This window comes from Harpegnathos saltator, unplaced genomic scaffold (assembly GCF_003227715.2).
Source record: "Harpegnathos saltator strain DR-91 unplaced genomic scaffold, Hsal_v8.6 scaffold659, whole genome shotgun sequence".
NCBI classification, from domain to species: Eukaryota; Metazoa; Arthropoda; class Insecta; order Hymenoptera; family Formicidae; genus Harpegnathos; species Harpegnathos saltator.
This window is the reverse complement of record NW_020230492.1, coordinates 1247583-1268710: the sequence shown is the minus strand read 5'-3', so window position 1 is coordinate 1268710 and position 21128 is coordinate 1247583. Positions and strand designations below refer to the sequence as shown.

The 21128-nt window shown below is 39.1% G+C and overlaps 1 protein-coding gene across 1 annotated transcript; it reads right to left on the bottom strand.

Moving 5' to 3' along the window:
* Positions 1-1331: 1331 nt before the first annotated feature.
* LOC105185196 (L-lactate dehydrogenase A-like 6A) lies at positions 1332-21116 on the bottom strand. The gene is made up of 7 exons (XM_025304922.1): positions 20964-21116; positions 16095-16283; positions 12308-12431; positions 11748-11921; positions 5624-5797; positions 5257-5498; positions 1332-1613 (listed from the first exon to the last, which is right to left on the bottom strand). Exons 1-7 carry the CDS (start codon positions 21114-21116, stop codon positions 1437-1439), a joined length of 1233 nt encoding a protein of 410 aa, XP_025160707.1. The 3' UTR covers positions 1332-1436.
* Positions 21117-21128: the final 12 nt, after the last annotated feature.

Sequence of the window (21128 nt, the reverse complement as noted above, 5' to 3'; positions counted from 1 at the left end):
ATTTCGCGGACAGCGTTTCGAATCGATTGAGGAGATCAAAGAAAAATCGCTGCGTCAATTGAAGGCCATACCGTCTGCCGCGTATGAACGATGTTTCCAGGACTGGATCAAACGCCGGCATATGTGCGTTGCAAGCAATGGGGACTACTTTGGAGGAGACTATAAGAATTTTCATGATTGAATTATAATTTTGATTTTTAAAAATAAAGTTCGGATATTTTTTCATCACAGTATGTATACTTAATGTTAAAAATAAAATTAGACTTGCAATTTAAACGCCATCTCTTGTCAAAGTCATTGACTTATCAAACAGTCCTTGTACAAGGTTTCTTGAGATATAATTATATCTTATGCATTTATGCATTTATCAAAAAAACAAGTTCGCCAAGAGCGAATCAATGGTGGCACTTTTTATTTATTGTACTCTTACATTCAACTAATCTAATTTTACAGGAATCTTATAAAATGCTTTATAAAATTTTGTAACATATTTTTAATAAAAAGATCCCGTTCTTGAAAAGTACAGTTCGCGGGAATATTATTTCGAAATGAGAAGATGTTAGAGACTCTCTGATAAGAAAGGATAACAAGAGGAGGACGTTTATATAACGCTCGTACGGCGGAAGGCCGTGAGTCATGAGAATATTCGCAGCTGACAAATGAATTTTTTCCTGCTAAATAGCACGTCCGATCTCGCGAGTATCTCGGGAATGCTTCGTTACGCCGGCAGTTGTAGTGGCGAACGGAACATCTTAACTAATGTAGTGGATGGCAGAGACGAAAAGCGCGATATCAGCATACGTGAATTTTGTAACAAATTGGCGTATCGTTGACCGGTAAGGCCGCGCGAGACCGCCTCTCTTTATATTTATAATAGCGAGCCTTTTATCATCCTGATCGTTTTTCGCGGCACGGCTAACTGCTCCATACGCAGGGCAATTAATTATGAGTAGTCTGCATTAATCTTTGCAAATTGGAGCCGAAATCCTCGGAGTACGCCCCGCAATTTATAGCACTCCCTATACATCAGATCTCGTAACAAAACCAAACCGTCCTATAAAACAAACGCGCTTTTCTCCTTTTTCAGCCTTTTGCCTCCCGACTCAACCGGACGAGCCGGACAGAGAAGAGTAGGGTCTTTTGTCACAGGAGTGAGTATTACGTCCGCCTTGATCGTCTTCCTATGGAATTTCTTAACTGATGCAAACCTGCGCGAAACGGAACAAAATTCTGCTCACACGTGAACACTTCGAGAGCGAATAAGCAAGACGCGAATTACTCGTCACCTTTTTATTTCGCCACTTTACGGACACAGGACTGATACGACTGCTTTGTTTTTCAACGCTCGAGAGAACATCTAAGTCTTTGAATCTCACGGCCGAGTATCGCGATGCTACAAAAGCGTGTGCGACGAGTATTGCGGTCGCGTCTGTCGGTCACTCGATCTGGTCGAGAATCGACTTCTGCGTCTCGTAAATCCTCTGGCAAGATACCGTCATCAGTTCCTGCTCCCTGAGTGTGTACGGCAGACGAATGACCGATTGCACGCCGTTTCTGCCTACTACGCACGGTAATGACATGAAGATATCTTTCTCCATTCCGTGTCGGCAACCCTGAAATATGTTTCACGTTTCTTCACAAACGGAAAGTGCTTGCTTTACCTATGAAACTCAGGTTTGCACGAACGATACTAATTTACTAAGGTAAACGGCTCATTTTCTCACCCTGATCCATTTATTGACCCTCTCGATATATTTTAATTTTAGCTATTTCAGACATTTTGAATGAATAATTATCATTAAGTCTCTTGACTGAAACAGAGAGCCACGCTTTGAAACTGTTTTTCCGTTTTTTTTATGTAACCAGTGTCATGTGAGCCGTGTTATATTTTTACAGACTTTTATAAACATATGAGTATAAAATATTATAAAAGTTGTATGATTAAGTTCAAAAAAAGCAAAATGTTTGTTCTGTGTGTGACACGAAAACTTTTCTTTCGACATTGATTTTCCGACTAAAGACGAATTAATTAGTGGGTCATACCTTCGGGGCTATGTCTTATTCATTGACTATGAAGTTACTACGCATTAAAATCTGTCCCCATATCGATTATATATCTCAATATTCGAATATTATGAATTATTAAATGTAATTATTTAAATACAGTTTTACTTGATATTATATAATATGATATAATAATACAGAAATATTTTCTCACGTTCATATATTAGGTGTGTGAATTAATTCGGTCCGTTTTTTTCCAAAAAAAGACTTTAGTATGAGAAACATGAAAAAGTACACTAATCAAAGTATTTGCCATCGCTTGCTATTATGTTTTTCCATCTGTCTGGCAATTGTTGCATTCCGTGATGGAAAAACGACTCGTCCTTCGAAGCGATCCATTCATTGAGCCATTTCTCTATTTCTTCATAATTGTTGAAGCTGGTTCAAAAGCCCGTATACCCATCGATCTGAACAAGTGATAATCGGATGGAGCAATGTCTGGTGAATACGGCGGGTGAGGTAAAACGTCCCAGCCAAGTGCCTCCAAGGTGGCCTTCACAATCTTTCCAACATGTGGCCGAGCGTTATCGTGCTGAAAGATCACTTTGTCGTGTCTCTTTGCATATTCCGGCCGCTTATTCTTCAATGCGTTGTTTAAACGGATCAATTGTTGTTGATAAAGTTCGGCAGTGATGATTTGACTCTGTTTTAATAATTCATGATACACTACACCCTTCTGGTCTCACCATATATGGTACAGAGCATTACTTTCTTGCCGTGAATATTCCGCTTTGGTATTGTTGTGGGTGGTTTTTCAGGGTCACTAATGGATTTCCTTCGTTTGGGATTATCGAAATATATCCACGTCTCTAGTCATAATACGATGCAAAAACCTTTTCTTTTTTGTCTGGCAAGCAAGATTTCAGACATGGCTTTTCGCCTCTCAATGTTTCTTTCTTTCAGTTCTATCGCATCGTTCAGTTCAGTCGTATGGCACCCATCTTCCTTCTTTGTAAATCTTTTCCATGGCTGCCAAACACACAGAAATTGTTGATCGATCAACATTCAACAATTACGCGAGCTCATGTTGCGATTGACACGGATCTTCATCGATTAGCGCCTGCAATTCCTCGTCCTCGAACTTCTTCGGCTGACCTGGACGAGGTTTGTTATCGACACTGAAATCATCACTTTTGAAACGTCGAAACCATTCTCTGCATGATTTATCGGTGGGAGCACTTTCACTATAAGCTTCTACGAGCATTCGATGAGCTTCAGCGGCTATTTTCTTCAAATGAAAACAGAAAATGAGGACTTCCCGGAAATGATGCTTTTTTTGGCTCGAATTTCGACATTTTCGAATCAGATAAACACGATGTTATTGTTACAAACCCAAACGTTGATAAACTGAATATTATTGCCAGATATCAAAACTAAAGAATAAAGCCTATTGCAGACATTAGAGGTTAGAATATTACAGAATATTAGAATAGTACAGCAATTGACCGCCAGATGGACCGAATTAATTCACACACCTAATACATGAAATTGTGGGAATTTGTTTGTAAAATTACATCGTGACAGCATGAAGACTTAAAAATTGGGTCGGCAATGAGGTCAGAAAATGCGGTATCAGTGCTCTCAGAGAGTTAGGAACATCGACAGCGAGCTGGTATTTTTAAATAAATAATTTTATTGTAATTTCTATATCTATTTACTTGCAAAATAGATGTATCTTCTGCAGAAAACTTTGATTCACAGGACAAAACTATTAGAGGTATGCAAAAAAATTTCCATTGTTTTTAAGGCAATGTTTTTTATAAATGACATAGCATCTCTAATTAAAATATATTCCGGTATTATTTACTACTTTATGCCATCTTTCAAGCAAAAGATGGATACGATAAAAGAAGTCTTCGCTCTTGGGATGAATGAAGTTATCGATGAATCATTGCACTTCCGCCACATCGTGAAATCGTGTACCACGAAGATTGTGCTGCGTAAAATAAGTGAAAATCCGATAAGGCAATATCTGAAGAATATGCCGCATGTGGCAGGACTTTTCATTGCAATTCCATTAAAGTTTCCCGGGTCGTCAATGCAACATGGGTTCTAGCATTGTCGTACGGAAGAATCACTTTGTTTTGCTTTGTCGCAAAATATGGTCGTTTCTCGATCAATTGCTCATTCAACTGCCTCAAATGTCAACTGTATAATTCTGCGGTGATAGTCTGAGATGGCTTTAATAACTCACAATATAGTACTCCTTGCATGTCCCACCAAATACACAGGAGAACCTTATGACTATGGATATTTCGTCTTGGTTATGATGTGGAAGATTCTCCGAGATTTATCCACGATCTTTAGTGATTGGGATTGTTATGATAAATCCATTTTTTGTCTCCGATCACTATTCGATACAAAAAAGACTTTGTGTTTGTGTCTATTAAGCAGCGAAAGGCAAATGATGACTCGACTGGCAATAGTGTTCTTGGATAATTCACGGAATGATTAACATGTAACTTTTTCATAAGTTCTACACTCGATTGAGTCGAATCTTCTTGAAATAATGCTTCCGAGTCATCCGAATTCATCTCTTGCGGTCGCTCGACACGCTCCTTTCCTTTCAAGTCAAAATCGCCACTTTTAAAACGCCACTCACGACATGAACTTTCAATATTCGTTCCTTCACCATCAATTTCGCAAACGATTCTGATTGCTACAGCAGCTGTTTTGCGCTGATGAAATAAAAAAACATACAATGGCGAATATGCGTTTTATCGTCTTATTCCTTCTTCATACGAATTAAAGATGTTTATGTCAATAAATATAACTTATTAAGCATCAGTTTCTATGAAGGTTAACCAGTACTGACATAATATAAGAAAAATGCGTTGCAACTTTGATGTAAATATTTCACGATGCCATTTGTATATGAACGATGGGAACTTTTGCATACCCCTAATATTTATGATCAATTTCATCTTACCTTGCTTCCATAAATAAACAATAACTATCTTTGCTATTCTTAATGAATCAATAAGTGGGCCGTTTACCTCACACTTGCATATCGAAAAAGACTTCATCTCTCAGCAATCTGCGAAGGCAATATTCAAAAATCTCTAGTATCTCTACTTTCGTATTTCTTTCGGGCTCTTTTTCCGTTATGCAAGTCTCTCTGTCCCAAGCAAGATGGATTGGTATATCGCTAAACAAAAGCGTAGTAATTTTCAACAAATCTCATCGTTAAACCTTCATGTACGTCGAGACGGTGAAACAGGCGCAAGTATTGCGCACGATGGCGTCGACTACCTCGCTCGCGCAGATGCCCATCCCCCAGCTATGATAACCCTTTCTGGCGATCAGGTTGTTGTCAGTATCGATGACTTTCGTATGCAGATCGCCCCACGATTCCGGGTCCTCCTTCGTACCGATCTTTTTGTTTATTTCCTTCAACGGCAAGCCCATGCACGCAACGGTCGACCAAACTGGCACTGGTGCGTATTCGAATGCAAATGAAAGCGCAGACATTAGTGAGTAACGAAAAGACTAATTGAGAGAAAGATAATACTATACGAGGCAAAACGCTGCGATCAATTTTTGTCAACGCGTTCATTACCAGAAGCTGGTCCGCTCTCTCCGATGATCAACGCTTGAATCATGCTCGCTGAAATGCCAAGTTTCTGTGCGACAAAATATTGAAACCTGCAGCTATCCTGAAACGTTCCTATTCCGATCACGCGATTCGGTGGGAATCCCGACAGCTTCATGGCGACGTACGACAAGATGTCGACTAAACGAGGAAATCGGAAACGATTATTCCACATAAGAAGAACAAACGCGTTCATTACTGACTTGCGTACTTTTGTATGTGTAATATCTGTCTGTGATATAAATATTTTTTTAACGCAGGATTGGGAAATAACTCGTTACTCGTAACGAAGTTACAGTTATTTTTTTTGTGACTGTAAACTAACTTTGTTCCTTTTCTTCTATCCATAATTGTAACTTAACTTAGTTACATTTGTTTGATAATTAGTAAAAACTAATTTAATAATTACTTTAATAGTTACTTTATATATATCAAACCTAAGTTTCTGGCAGACCAGCACAATAATGCGACTTGCGATACTTGATATCCAATAAGCATATAGTTATTTTGGCTGCACTTGGAAAACGCTATTGCGTCATCTATCTTTATCGTTCATTAGATGTAAAACAAGAGTAAAATGACATAATAGCGCTGATAGTCTCCCCTCCAAACGCAACCTGTATTCCTTTCAAAAAAGTTGTATGCCTATTGGACATTTCTGTCGCGTGTTGCCAGTCTTTATTCGTTAACATAACCTGCTTTCAGCATGAAGTGCGCTATGTGGTTTCAGTTATATAAAAAATTCAAGCAATAAATAAAACATTCAATCTTCGGAGAAGGATTATAAAATGCCTTGGCCAGTATATGCAGAAATATTCGAGTTACAACTTCGAGTTAAAACTTGGAAACGAGAACAACTGGGCATTTCCTTGCCTAGTTGTTGTTAATAGTCTTAAAGAACAAATATGAATTGTTTACTTAAATTGCTTATTTAAATTAATGAATCTAATTTGTATAAATTATATACAATATGAGGAATATATAATAACACAGGCCTGCAAAATTTCAGAAACTTTATGCGTTTTGGATTTCAAAGGTCATTTCCTACGTAATTTTGTCCGCTGAATACGAATCCGGCCTTAGGATTTTTCTATCACGTCAGGTTTTCGAGATAATTACGTTTAAATAGCCAAAAAATGCTGTTTTTCACAATATTCAACCGATCACACCGATTAGGTTTGTATGATTTTGTGTTTTGGATGTCAAAGGTAATTTCCTATGTAATTTTGTCCGCTGAATACGAATCTGGCTTTAGAATTTTTCTATTACGTCAGGTTTTCGAAATTTTAGGTTGGCAAATAAGCTCGTTCGGTTTTTGTTGCAATGTAAGTTTCATGCGGATTCGCTTTTATTTTCTCACCGCTATTGTGCAAATCGAATACACATTTGAAAGATTATGTTTCACTGTTTATGTCGTGCTGTGTTTGGTTTGGCTAACATCAGTATTGTTTGCTGCGTAGCTGTGAACATGGAAATAAATAACGTGCATTACCGTCATATTTTGCTCTATTATTCTGAAAAAGGCAAACGAGCTGCGGATACTCATAAAAAGATATGCCGTGTATATGGAGATGATGCCTTAACAGAACGCGTATGCCAAAAGTGGTATGTCAATTTCCGTTCTGGGGATTTCGACGTCAATGATGCGCCCCGCTCCGGTCGCCCGACCGAGATTAATTCAAGTGACATTAAGGTTATAATCGAAGTAAATTCATCCCAATCGGTACGAGAGATTGCTACGACATTGCATATATCCCACATAAGCGTAGAAAAGCATTTGCGCCAACTGGGATACGTTTCTCGGCTTAATGTTTGGGTGCCGCATCAATTAACCGAGGCTAACTTGAGCACACGCATATCCATCTGCGATTCGCTACGGAAACGCCAAGAAAACGACCCATTTTTTAAACGAATGGTGACGAAAAATGGGTCATCTACGATAATGTAACGCGTAAAAGATCATAGGGGCTCATCAGCGAGCCACCGCAAACCACCTCCAAAGTGGGATTGCATCCGAAGAAAATAATGCTCTCCGTATGGTGGGATTTCAAGGGTGTCATCTATTACGAACTGTTACCGTCAGGTGAAACGATTGATTTAACTGTATACTGTTCGCAATTGACGAAATTGAACCTGGCAATTCGCACAAAACGTCCAGAATTGGCAAATCGCAAGGGTGTCGTCTTCCACCACGACAACGCCAGACCTCATACACGTCATTGACCATTCGGAACAAATTGCTTCAGCTTAGCTGAGATGTTTTGCCTCATCCTCCGTATTCACCAGATCTTGCCCCTTCCGATTATCATTTATTCCGGTCGCTGCAGAACTCTGTGAACGGAAAAACCTTCAAGGATGAAGAGACCGTTAAAAACTACTTGGATTGGTTTTTCGCCGATAAGTCCCAGACGTTTTACGCGGTATAATGAAGTTGAAGGTGGAAAGATGGTTAGAGGTCATCGATAAAGATGGCTAATATATAATTGATTAAAATTTATCTTGTGTATCAAAAAATTGTGTTTTATTCTACTCTAAAAAACCGAACGAACTTATTTCCCAACCCAATAATTAGGTTTAAATAGTCAAAAAATGCCGTTTTTCACTAGACTACCCAGCCACTGAAGACAAGGCTAAATGATCCAGCCATTGAAGGCAAGATTAAAAGGGTGCCCAGCCATTGAAGGCAAGATTAAAAGGCTGCCCAGTCATTGAAAGCAAGGCTAGATGATCCAATTACTGAAGACAAAAGCGAAAATGTTAATAAAAAAAGATTTTATTTATCCTTCACAATGGGGAGAAATAGAGTCAAAAGAGCATTTCTTGGACTTTTTACTATGAACCACATCAGGAATGTCTCGCTTAATACTCCAACAGTAATCTGCTAACATATGAATATCCCATTGACCCTGATATCTTTTTTCCATCTCTTTAATATCCTGATAAAATGTTTTCCTTTGTTCCTCGCTTACGCTTCCTAAGCTACATTTAGGGAAGTAGTCAAGATGGCTTTTCAAAAACTGTATCTTTAGATTCATATTGCATTCTAATTTCATAAACTTTTCAAGCATGTTATTCACCAATTCTTCATAGTTAGGATCCTTTTTGTTTTCCAAGAAACCCAGAATCACTTTCTTCAATGAAACCCAAGCTTCTCTTTCTAAACAAGTCATTATTTTTTCAAATTTCTCGTCTTTAGTAAGTAATCTAATTTGAGGTCCAATAAAAATACCTTCCTCAATCTTTGCATCACTAAGATGAAGAAACTTTGTACAGAGGTATTTAAAACAATTTCCTTCCTTATGCAGAGCCTTCACGAATTGCTTCATTAAACCCAATTTTATGTGCAACGGAGGTAACAAAATTTTATTAAGATCAACTAACGTTTCATTTATTACATTTTTCACGCCAAGTTCCAAGCTTTTTCTTACTTTCCATTTTTTTCTGTCCAATGAAGTTCTCTGGCTCTATTATCCCATTCGCAAAGAAAACATGGGAATTTGGTGAAACCTTTCTCTTGTCCTAGAAGCATACATAAAATTTTCAAATCACCGCAAATTAACCAATTGTGTTGTTCATAGTTAATATATCCCAACAGTGTTTCTATGTTTTCATATGTTTCTTTTAAATGAATTGAGTGTCCAATAGGTACAGACGCATATATTCCCCTATTGTGAAGGAGAACAGCTTTTAGGCTTCGTCTTGAGGAATCAATGAAAAGTCTCCATTCATTAGCATTATAAGATTTTAATCCCAAAAAATGCATCAAGTCAGATACATTATTGCAGAAAACTAATGAATCTACCATAGAAAAAAGAGGAATAAATTCTTTTCCACGATGTCTGTACCAAGAAAACGTTGTTTCTGATTCTAACAAATGCCTTTCATTCAATCTGAATCCCAGTAACTTTGCACTTTCTTTAGATAGACCTAAATAAATCTCTCACAAGATCATTTAAAGCAGACTGATTGAAAGGCTTTGGACTATTGTCATCAACCGGATCGATTTCAAAATCTACATTGTTCTCATCAACAGGATCGTCGTTGTCTAAAGATGGTAAAGAAAGGTTCATTGGTGGAGAAGGAATAGGAATATCAGGTCCATGAAAAACAGGTCTTATAGCGCATGAAAGTGTTGTATAAGAGATGTTCTTCTTATTGCGAACATTATAGCCCGTGATTTGGCATGAGCAAAAGTAACAGTTAGTTATATGATCAATTGGTTCACGCCAAAGCATTGGAATACCAAATCGCATGCTACTTCTTTTTCCTTTCAATCAATATCTCAATTCTTGATAGCAAGTTGTACAAATTGTATAAGGAACCCATGGTTTATCAAGATTTTTTATTTCAATATTAAAATATTGAAAATAACATGTTTTGATATTTTGAGTTATAGGACTTTTTGCTTTTGCGGAACGTATTCACCAGATGTAGCAAAATTTATCAGGATCGTTTTTACACTTTCGCGAAGCCATTTCATTAAAAAAAAATGTATGTATTAAAGAGAACAAATGAAATATGTAAATATTTTACACACTTTAAATGATATGTTATAATAAGGAGGATATGTTATAAACAGGATATATGAAGTTATTATTGCAGCATAGTGTTACAAACCTAATACTGCATTAATTTCACGTCAGTTCTGTGAAGTTCCTACTTTTATCAATGAAATAGCATTAATTATGCAAGCAGTTCAGAATAATCAAGAGCCTATTGTCATAATTTCCTAAAAAATTTTCACCGTGTTAACGATGTTTTTAGTTGGTATATAATATTATAAAAATAACTTCCAAAGAATCCTATCTTTTTATTTTCACTTTTTTCTTACTGTGTACAATAGAGTATTATACTTTCTTTCATTTTATGATTTTAATTTTTTTAAATTTTAAGTTATAATTATCTCGAAAACCTGACGTGATAGAGAAATTCTAAGGCCAGATTCGTATTCAGTGGACAAAATTACGTAGGAAATTAGGACTAAAAAAAATAGGACTATTGAAATTTAGAACGCAAAATCATGCAGACCTGTGTAATCAATAAACTGCTTTCATTTAAAATTGAAGGAATTTACACAATTACGAAATTTAAAATAATAGCACAATTGTTGTGAAAGAGTAACTAAAAAGTCATGTCTCGTCACTTTTTAAATAACTATAACTTAGAAATATGCGAACTATTCGAATTCGAATCAAATCAAATCGAATCTAATGTAATTCGATTCGATTCGAAATCGAATAATTCGAATAGGAATCAAATATATTATCGTTTGCGTGCATCAGCTACAAAACGGGCCATCTGGGCCTGTATGTTTGAACTCTTAATTTGTAATTAACTTAACTTATAATTAATAACTTAATTATAAATTACTTTAAATATTTAAATATATATTTTACTTTAAGATGATATTATAATATCAATATTCCCTTTCATATCTTCCATCATTATTTGCATGTTTAATAGTCATGTTAAATTTTTTAATGATTCGATTCGATTTTATTCGATTCGATTCGAATTCGAGTGAAATTTCATAGATTCGATTCGATTCGAATTTAAAAAATGAGATTCGGTTCGATTCGACTCGACATAAAAATTCTTGATTCGCACATCTCTACTATAACTGCAACATGTTATTTTTGAAGGTCAGTAACTTGTAGTTGTAACCAGTTACTTTTTCAGTGAAAAAACTGTAACCAGACACTTTTACAAAGTAACTTTCCCAACCCTGTTTTAACGTATATATAAAACAGCTTGTTAGTTTTATTGAGTTGGCTAATAAGTAATGTCATATTTTTCTGTAAGAGATTGTTTCTATTGTTTTTAAAACAAAAGACTATTTCTAATCCATAAAAAACGCATATGTAGTATAAAAGCTGAAATCTTTTAATGTACCTTAAAAAAAAAACGTTCATTATATTTGGTTAGATCTTTCGGTTTATTTAAAAATGAATAAATAAATGGAATAAATGAAATTAAAGAGTTCTATGTGATATCGAATTTACTAATTGAAACATTTGGCACAAATGTCCCGATCGTCAATTTTACGAAAGGTTGGTTAACCCAGGGTCAAACGCGCGGTAACACGAAATACCTGGCCTGGAGAGGACCAGAAGAACGCTGTTCGGCGCGTACTTGCAGACATTCGGGATGATGTCCTTGAAAATTCGCAGATTGTGATCTAGATGATCCACCGGCTGCTGATGCTCATGAGACTGATTCCCAACGGTGATCACGCACACCGCGGCGTCTCGGGCGCAAGCGTAATCTATCGAAGAGTAATATAGCGCCGGGTGATTGATCATTCGGTGTAAAATAGTCGGTCTTAAACGGGAGTTGGTTTTTCCCTCTAGCGCAACGGTACCCAAAGGAAAGGCGCGCCCAAGCGCGATTGCGGAGACACTCGGTCAAAGGTCAAGGCACCGACCGAGGCGAAACTGGATTTTATTATCCAAGTAGACGTCGCGCGCGCGCAAGGACAGCGACCTGCGTGAACGTCGCCTTCACTACGATCTTATCACTAATCACGGCCGCGCGATATACTTATCCGGGCATTAAAGCGTCACTCGTTGCGAGATAATTGCTCGTTACCGGTGGCGAGCGTAATGACGGCCTCACCGTTTCCCTTCTTCCCTCCCTCTCTGCAGCCCTCACCTTTGGTGCCAATAATCTTCGGATCGCCGAGGTACACCGCCGCGTGGCTGATGTCTTCTGCTTCCGCCTTGGCGAGGTCCTCATTCGCGTCTATCAGGATGAGCTCGGAGGCGAGGCGCTGCGGAAAATCACACGGGGGATGAACGGGTAAGGGGAGACAGAGAGACGGAGAGAAAGTGAGAGAGAGAGGGAGGGGGGAGAGTAATTAGCGGCAGCCGTTGGCGTTGGCCAGCGGGCAGCGTTATTACGCACTTGAGATCGTTACGCAACGGACATCAGGCCCCCCCGGGAATCGCATTAAGGCACGCGAACGAGCGCGCGATCGATCGCGCCACTCGCGAGATCCCCTAATGCGAGAAATCGTTAGGATCCGACACGGCGTCTGTCAAGAAGCGCCGGCTGGGCGGACGAGTCATTTTCGGAAATCGTTTGCCGATCTCCGTCAACCAAGTCGTCGTCGTCGTTGTCATCGTCGTCGTCGTCGTCGTTGCTGATGACACTAACGGCGCTTTACGTAAGACGATAACTCATTCGTGAATAATTATGGGACCGGTGGCCGGCTTCTTCTCCGCCCGTTTCCCGGCCGAGGGACTTCTGTCCCTTCGGCAGCCGCCACAGGATTTAACCGTGGCCCTCTCCGATTCGTCACGGAATGCCAAACTGGCATGAAAGAACGCCTCGGCGACCGTTTGTCCGCAGATGCTTCATTTTTCTTCGACAATCGTAGCTTCCTGGTAAATTCTTTCTACTTTCTATACGACTTTATTATCATCGCTTGCCGCTTGACGTTTTTGTCCCTCGAAGAAGTTTATTTATATTGATATATTTATTTATATATATATATATATTTATTTATATTGATATATTTAGTTTATTGATATATATTAAGAGTGTGATTTAGTTTTTTTTTAAACAAATTTACTTAAACAAGATAATGAACGAATATCTTAATCAAAATATTTTCCTTCGTTTTCTACAACGTTTTTTCCCATCTCTCTGGCAAGAGATGGATTCCGCGACAATAAAAATATTCTTCTTTGGAGTTGATTCACTTTTCAACAAATTTTCATACTTGTTCGAAGTTATGAAAGTGTATATTCTCTTGAGCAGAGGTTCCCAATCGAGGATGCGAGAAAATATTTTTAGGAGTGCGAGGAAAAGTGATTGTAATTAATAATGATTAAGATGAATTCTGGAATAGTCTGGCATTTTTATCATCAAATTAAAAACAATGTTATTAAAATTATGTATGTTTTACGTATCTGTACGTATATATTCATTACGTAACACTATGCGAAGCTTGATACCATGGATAATAATTCAATATAATATTAAATTTTATAATATTAATATTATAATATTTTATAATATTAATTATAATATTAAAATGATAGTTAATTTCTATAGAACAGTACTATGTATATAAATTATTATAAAGTAACTTCTTACTTTAAAATCCTAACAATTAATTTGTACCATAAAACATATGAATAATTTCTTTTGTAGGGACGTTATTAACATTAATAAATTTTTAGGAGTGCGATTTATTATTATTATATTATTTATATTACTATTATTATTTATATTACTATTATATACGACACTCGTCGTATATAATATTTTCTTTATATCTGATTTAATCTTTCCTTAGCGAGAAGCTCCCCACACACTGTGTTGTATCGAAATAATTTTTCTCGAGTAAACTTTACCGAGTAATAAATTCAAACGCACGCTCAGGAGACAACCGTGAGCGCCTAAATCGAGATTACTTTCCAAGGTGGTTTCGAATCCCGTGATAGCCTTTGCCGCTTAAATATACTCACGCAGAACTGTCGTCCCACCGACGATCTCTCGGTGGGAGCCGGACTTAAATGCCTGCGTATTAAATATCGACACAGATTTGGCCCGAGAGATACGCAGATGACGTATCTCTCTTTCTTTCTCTCTCTCTCTCTCTCTCTCTCTCTCTCTCTCTCTCTCTCGCTTACTCTCGGCCGAGGGTTTTGTCCGCTATAATTTGCACAGCTTGATACGAGCGGCCCAGCGCTGCGCGTAGTGTCGCAGCGAGCGGCAACGGTAAGGGGAGAGAAAACAAGAGGAAGACGAATGTCTCGCGCGTGTAGGAACCGCTCGAGAGGAACGTGGAGAACGGTAGATCCGCGAGGTGGACAGTGGGCAAGCTTTAGTAGTCGTACGCGCTCGTACTCGGCGATCATCTCGTTGATGCGATCTGCCGAGTTACGACGCGAGGTGCAACAGCACGGCACGACCGTATCTTTTCGCTCTCTTCCTGCTCTCCTGCTCTCGCTGTCGGACTTTACGACGACGATCGCGGTCACGTTGGACAAGCGCCAGTGAGATTTCGGCTCTCGCGGTGATCCCGAACAAACGTTGGGAAGGTTCCACGCATCGCGCGCGTCGGCTTTAATGAAGGCCGACTGTCGCGCCGGAGGAAGCCATTCGTCAGCGTCGAAGAGGCCGAGGCAGCTCCGAGGAAATCCACGGCATTAATATGACGCGAGACACGCGCAATTTCCTTTAAAAACTGTTATCGTCCGCGGTAATGAGCTCTCTAATATCCTAGTTATCCTCGATACCCCTGTGACCTCAAGTCTCTCTCTCCCTCTCTCTCTCTCCCTCTCTCTCTCTCCCTCTCTCTCTCTCTCTCCCTCTCTCTCTCTCTCTCTCTCTCTCTCTCTCTCTCTCTCTCTCTCCCTCTCTTTCTCTCTCTCGCTCTCTCTCTCTCTTTCTCTCTTTCTCTCGTAACATCATCCGACAAGGAGGCTCTCGTCTCTGCCAGATACGCCCTCCGCGCACCAACGTATGCGAGCTCCATTGTTTGCCCTCGTAAATTTGCGGAAACCGAAACATGGAATTAGTCCCCCACGTTTATTACCTTCTACCGGAATATAACGAGTGTATGGATCGGTCGACGCTGCTGCGCACCCCCTTGTAACCTTATAACTTCACGCTCCGTCCATTTTGCCACATTGCACCTTGATAAAGCTAGTTAAGGTCATTAAGTATGAGATGTCCGATTTCGAATCAAAAGTTTGGTTTATTATACCTCAAACTAGAAATAGTACAATTAATCAGTATGCGCCTAAACTATCGACACAGTTCTGCCATCTTAACGGTAGCTTATTTATGCCAGCAGCGAAGAAGCCTGAAAAGTGGATGACGATGAAATTGCGGAAGGCGTTTTATACAGCTTGTTGAGAATTGAATATTTTTCCCTGCAAGAAGTGGTCCAGTATCTGGAAGAAGTGATAGTCAATTGGTGCAAGGTCTGGTGAATACAGTGGGTGACAGAGAGTTTCCAAGTCCAGCTTCTGTAGTTTGAGCAACGTTGTTTGTGCGACATGTGGTCGAGCGTTGTCTTGCTAGAGGATTGGCCTGTCTCCATTGACCAATCTCGGTTGCTTAATTGCAAGCATCCTCATTTCGTCCAGTTGGTTACAGTAGATATCCGTTGTAATCGATTAACCAGGTTTCATGAAGCTATAGTGGGTAATACCAGCGCTGGACCACCAAACAGACACCATTAGCTTTCTTTTGTGAATATTCAGTTTCGAACTGTGTTTCGATTTCGAATTTCATCCATGTCTAACTATTGTGCCGAACGCTTGCAATTGTCGAAAAGAATCCAAATTTCATCACACGTAACAATACGATGTAAAAATAGTTCGCCTTTATATCGTGATATTAAAGAAAGGCAAACTTCGAAACGATTTCTCTTCTGACGTTCGTTTAATTCATGCGGAACCCATCTATCCAGCTTCTTTACCTTGCCGATTTGTTTCAAATGATCCAATATTATTGGATTAGTAACGTTGAATCTTGCTACTAATTTATACGTAATTTGAGATATATCCGCTTCCACTACAGCTTCCAGTTCATCATTATCCACTTTGGTCTCGGGTCGCCCACGTGATTCATTTTCAAGATTAAAATCGCCAGAACGAAACTTCTCAAACTATCGACATATTCTGCGTTCATTAGCCACATCTTCACCAAACACTTCGTTGGTATTTCGAGTTGCCTGCACTGCATTCCACGACGGAACTCATGTTCGAAAATAACACGAACTTTTGACTTATCCATGGTTACACAAAAATTGCTTTAATAAAGACAGCTCGAAAGATAATCACAAACTAAAACATGCGTTTGGAAGAATGATAATATACCTTCGTAACAAAAAAAACCAAGAGCTGTAAAAATGAAATGTCAGAGATATCGACTGTCGAACTTGATACTTGAGAAAACTGAACATCTCATATTTAACGACCTAATAATACAAGAATGCGTGACCCCATTCGGGACGTAATGGAGAGCCCGGAATTTCCCCGCGTTTCGCATTACTCTCGGCTCGCAAGTAGGGTTGCCAGATGGCCGAGATTTCTGGGAATGTCCCAGAATTCTTAAGCCTGTCCCGTGTACAGGAATTTAAGTCTTCTCTCCCGGAAAGTGAGAATTTCAACAAAATCATAATCATAATATTCATGTTTCTAACTGGTACTAGATAGAAACCTGAGAGCGGTCACCGCGATTTATAGGATCGAATTTTTCGATCGGGTCACCTAAGAAAATTGATGTCAACTAAGCCATTCGCGTAGTGAAAAATAGAATCGCACGGTTTATGTCCAAACTTCTGTCTGCTGGTACCTAATTCACGCGTTAGTTTATCGCAAGTACACAGCGGCATCTCTTAGCCGTCTTACCCCTCCATCTCTCAAAGAACATTCGCAAAAAATGCTCGTTTTTCAGTTCCCGATTTCTTAATTGAATTTTATGCGAAATGATAGCCTATGATGAGATATTAATCATAAAAAAGTTTTACATTGAGCATATGATTGGTTTCGGAGATATGGAGGGTCAAAGTGGTCACTACCTACTAAGAAAGTATGATATTAATAACGCTTTATCGTACAAATTTTTGCGAAATCGGGTATCTATGAGTAAATTGGGTATTCTTTGAATTGCTGATTACGAATCTAATGTCAGATTTTTTAAATTCAAAATGGCGGATGTAACATGGCGGACACAAATAGTGAAACAATCATCTATCCCAAGTTAGATCACTGTACTTTGAGGTTCACGATACAACAATAAATAATATGGAAAACAATCAATTTCTTGGGTTCCCTCAGCTTGAGCTAAATTATTTATATTATCTTAGTCTTTGTCCATATCAGGTAAATAATTCCATCTCATATTACGCTGAACATCAAAACAAAGGAATCTTTCTTGTGCACAAGTTTGAACCAAATTCTAGATACCAATCTATTACTATTAATTATGAAAACTATGGTATTGTAATTGAAAATCCCTTACTTATCAAAGCTTATATGAAATCACGGTACCGCAACGGGAAACATCACATTTTTGTTCTCATCAGGACAAATCCAAATCCGAATGAGACTCAATAAGAGAATATTATTGTACGTACGAAAGTGGCGCTCGAACTATCGGCTGTTGCAGCTACGTTATGACGATAGTCTGGTACCTTGGATACGATCATTATAACGGAGTGCATATACCCAATCCCGGAATCTGCAATGTATTCATAACCATTCACAAAGAGTGAATTCGAAAATTAATTAATCTTGCCTTCACTGGCTGGATAACCTTTTCATCTTGCCTATACTGAAGGTAAACGTAAATCTGATAGAAAATTCGCAATTAGCTAGCCGAAAAAACCACAACATAACAGTTCCAATAAAAGTAAATGATTGTTTCACTATTTGTGTCTGCCATGTTACATTCGCCATCTTGAATTTTTAAAATCTGACATCAGATTCGCAATCAGTAACTCAAAGAACCCATAAATACCGAATTTCGCAAAAATTCGTGCGATAAAACGTTATGTCATATTTTCTTAGTAGATAGTAACTACTTTGATCTTTCATATCTTTGAAACCAATCGTATGCTCAATGTGAAACTTTTCTGTAATTAATGTTTCATCATAAGTTATCTCTTGACATAAAATTCGATTCCATAATCGAGGACCGAAAAACGGACAGAAAATCCACCCTTTTTGCGGAGGTTCTTTAATTTTCTAACAACCTATTTTTCAACCGTCGCCTAGAAAATGTCCCGGAAATAGTCACTTCGCATCTGACAATCCTACTCGCGAGGGTCAGTTACGCGCGCGAAGCCGCGAGGAACCTTCGCGGAATTCGCGGACGCTCGCTAGCCGTCGAAGCGACTGCGTTCTCGTGTGTAACGACAAACGTTGCGCGAGGACTGATAAATTTCCGCCGAGTTCCGCGTTACAGGCCACCTACTCCCCGCGAGCCAGCGATATAAATCAGTCGGTCGGTCGTCCCGCGGGGATGGCATAGTCGACGTGTAAATGCTCGCGTTACGACCCGATAACGAGCGAAAGGATGCGCGAGGCCCGCTCCTGCGTGGCTTCTCTGTCGCGCCCTCTTCCTCCCGCCATCCGCCTCCCGCCATACCCCGCACCTATATTGCCGAATTCCCTCTTCTGGTCTTCTGTGGGTCATTTGCATAATAGCCTTTTTGAGCCGGCACACTAACGAGCTTACATTCAGGACTTCGTCCTACGTAAGCCTGCACGTATACGTAAGCGCGCACGGAGCTGCACGAAGCGCCGCGCCGCGCCGGCCGACGTTCTCCCCGTCGTCCTTTGTTGCCTCTGCAACTCCGAGTTATCTCCTGAGATCCGGGCAACGTGTGTGCGCGCGCGCACGCGCTGTTGTATCGCGCTTTTGATTCGGCCGAACAAATACGAATTACCTGGCGGAGCCACGCGGACACGCTGTGTCTCGTTCATCGCGGAATCATCGAGGACGCGGCTTAGATTGACGTTCGGAACGCAGTAAGGCACGGATCGATTACGCGCGCGCACATTAATCAACGCTGAGACACGCGTTTCTCGCGCTGGCGAGACGGGGCTGTGAGCTGAGGTATTGACGCCGACACGCGCGCATCAGGAGTTTTATGAGCGGTTAACGGTGATACGCGCGGCATGTATCGCCGTCTATTCCGTGGGTCCGTTCTTTTCAGCTGAATTAGCGCTGCACTGAAACTGCATACCCAAAAAAAGTATTCTATCTGTAAAGTGATCTTTCCCATAGTCTCATATTCTAAGCGAAGCCTTTTACAGAAAGAGGATTCCTCTTTCGATAAAGCGATTAAAGTGAACCATTCATCTAAAATTTATTAGATATTATTCCAACTATTCTCCTCTGATTTCCAGAGGATTTCCTCTTACATCAGTCAATTTTCCTCTCATATGAAGAGGAATATGTTGATTTGAATGTCAGCTTCTTTCGTTCAGTCACGCTCTACCTCCAGACATGAACGAAAAAATAATCATAGGTCAGAATATTTGAAACGCTTTTTAAAAAAGGTATGTATGTTGCTGTAACATATAACGAAGATAATTTACCTATATTTGGTCAAATAAAAGTTTATAATCTATTGCAAGAAGTTGAATAATACATTCTTTCTTTTAACTATGTTCCATACAATTGATTATGATGAACATCTTTGTAGCTGTGAAGTCCATAACAAAACTATTTGGAAATTTATTTGTTATGATGATCTTATTTCATTCGTGCCTACCTATTGTAGAACTGGAGCCAGAAGTACATGTATATATATATATATATATATATATATATATATATATTACTTTTCGCTGTACATTATAATAATTTTTTTCAAATTAACTAGTATAACCAGTAAGAATAAAGTACAGTAAGAATAAATAATCCTCTTAGAAAAAGGTTAAATAATCTGTGTATAAGAGGAAATTTAAATTAAAATCAATAAGATTTGCATTATATATATAACGTATAATCCCTCTAACTTTAAGAATAATGTGTTTATAATATTTTCCTCTTAATCTTAGAGGAATCCTCTTGAGGACTCATATAAGACACATATAAGAATAAAATCCTCTAAAATTTAAATAATTCCGCTTGTTCTGAAATTACTTTTCTTTGGGTGTAGGATAGAAAAGAACGTCATAGTGCAGGAAACAACATAGTGCAACACGTTATTGCAACTGTTGGTGATTTTTCAGATGAAGATTTTATTTTACTTTTATGTACCTCTATTACATGAAGAATCTATCTGGGATTAAGGACATGGGACATGGGAATATACTGTTATTTCATTCGGCATAACTGATTAATATTAATAAAGTGAAAACTGCAGAAGTATCTAACAACCTGATAACTGTAGGTCTGTTCTTTTCAAATACACTGCCTGAACTAGTATAAATTTTGTCCTAGCAATGTACTAGCTCCAGACCTACAGCGAACTGTTGCACAAAGTTCTGTTGCACTGGTGGAGAGAACAGTAACATCTGACGTCATTTCTGCTAAAAAAAAAACACATCACGCTTCTTGAACTAGTACAGAAAGTTCAGCTGAAAAGAACAAACCCTGTGTTTTATACTCGAAGGTAAACGTGAGGTACACATAGAAATCCACATATCTGGGGTGCAAAATAACAATGACGCGCGTGATCTTTAGACGCGTGTGTCGATTCTTTGTCTGATAATAATGCAATCACGACGATGTAAGAAAATGACAGGAATCTCACGCAGAGGAGGGTTATGATGCATCGAAAACGTCAAAGTGACGAGCGAGAGAGGAAACGAAACTGCGCCGTGCTAACCTTGAAGAGGACCGCTATAGCGACCGCGACGCCTTTGGGCGCACTTCCGACGACGACGACCTTAATGCGATCGCCATCCGCAAGCTGTTCCGGCTGTTTGTTCAGCAGGAAAGTCTTCGTGTTGCCGGCGGTTGTTCTCCTCGATTCCGTCATACTCGGCACATC

Coding starts and splice junctions, on each gene's coding strand:
- LOC105185196 (XM_025304922.1), bottom strand. CDS start 21,116: ATGACGGAATCGAGGAGAACAACCGCCGGCAACACGAAGACTTTCCTG. Junction 16,284..20,963: donor CTATAGCGGTCCTCTTCAAG/GTTAGCACGGCG, acceptor ATATGTCGATAG/TTTGAGAAGTTTCGTTCTGG. Junction 5,798..11,747: donor TCTGGTCCTCTCCAGGCCAG/GTATTTCGTGTT, acceptor TTCCTCGTTTAG/TCGACATCTTGTCGTACGTC.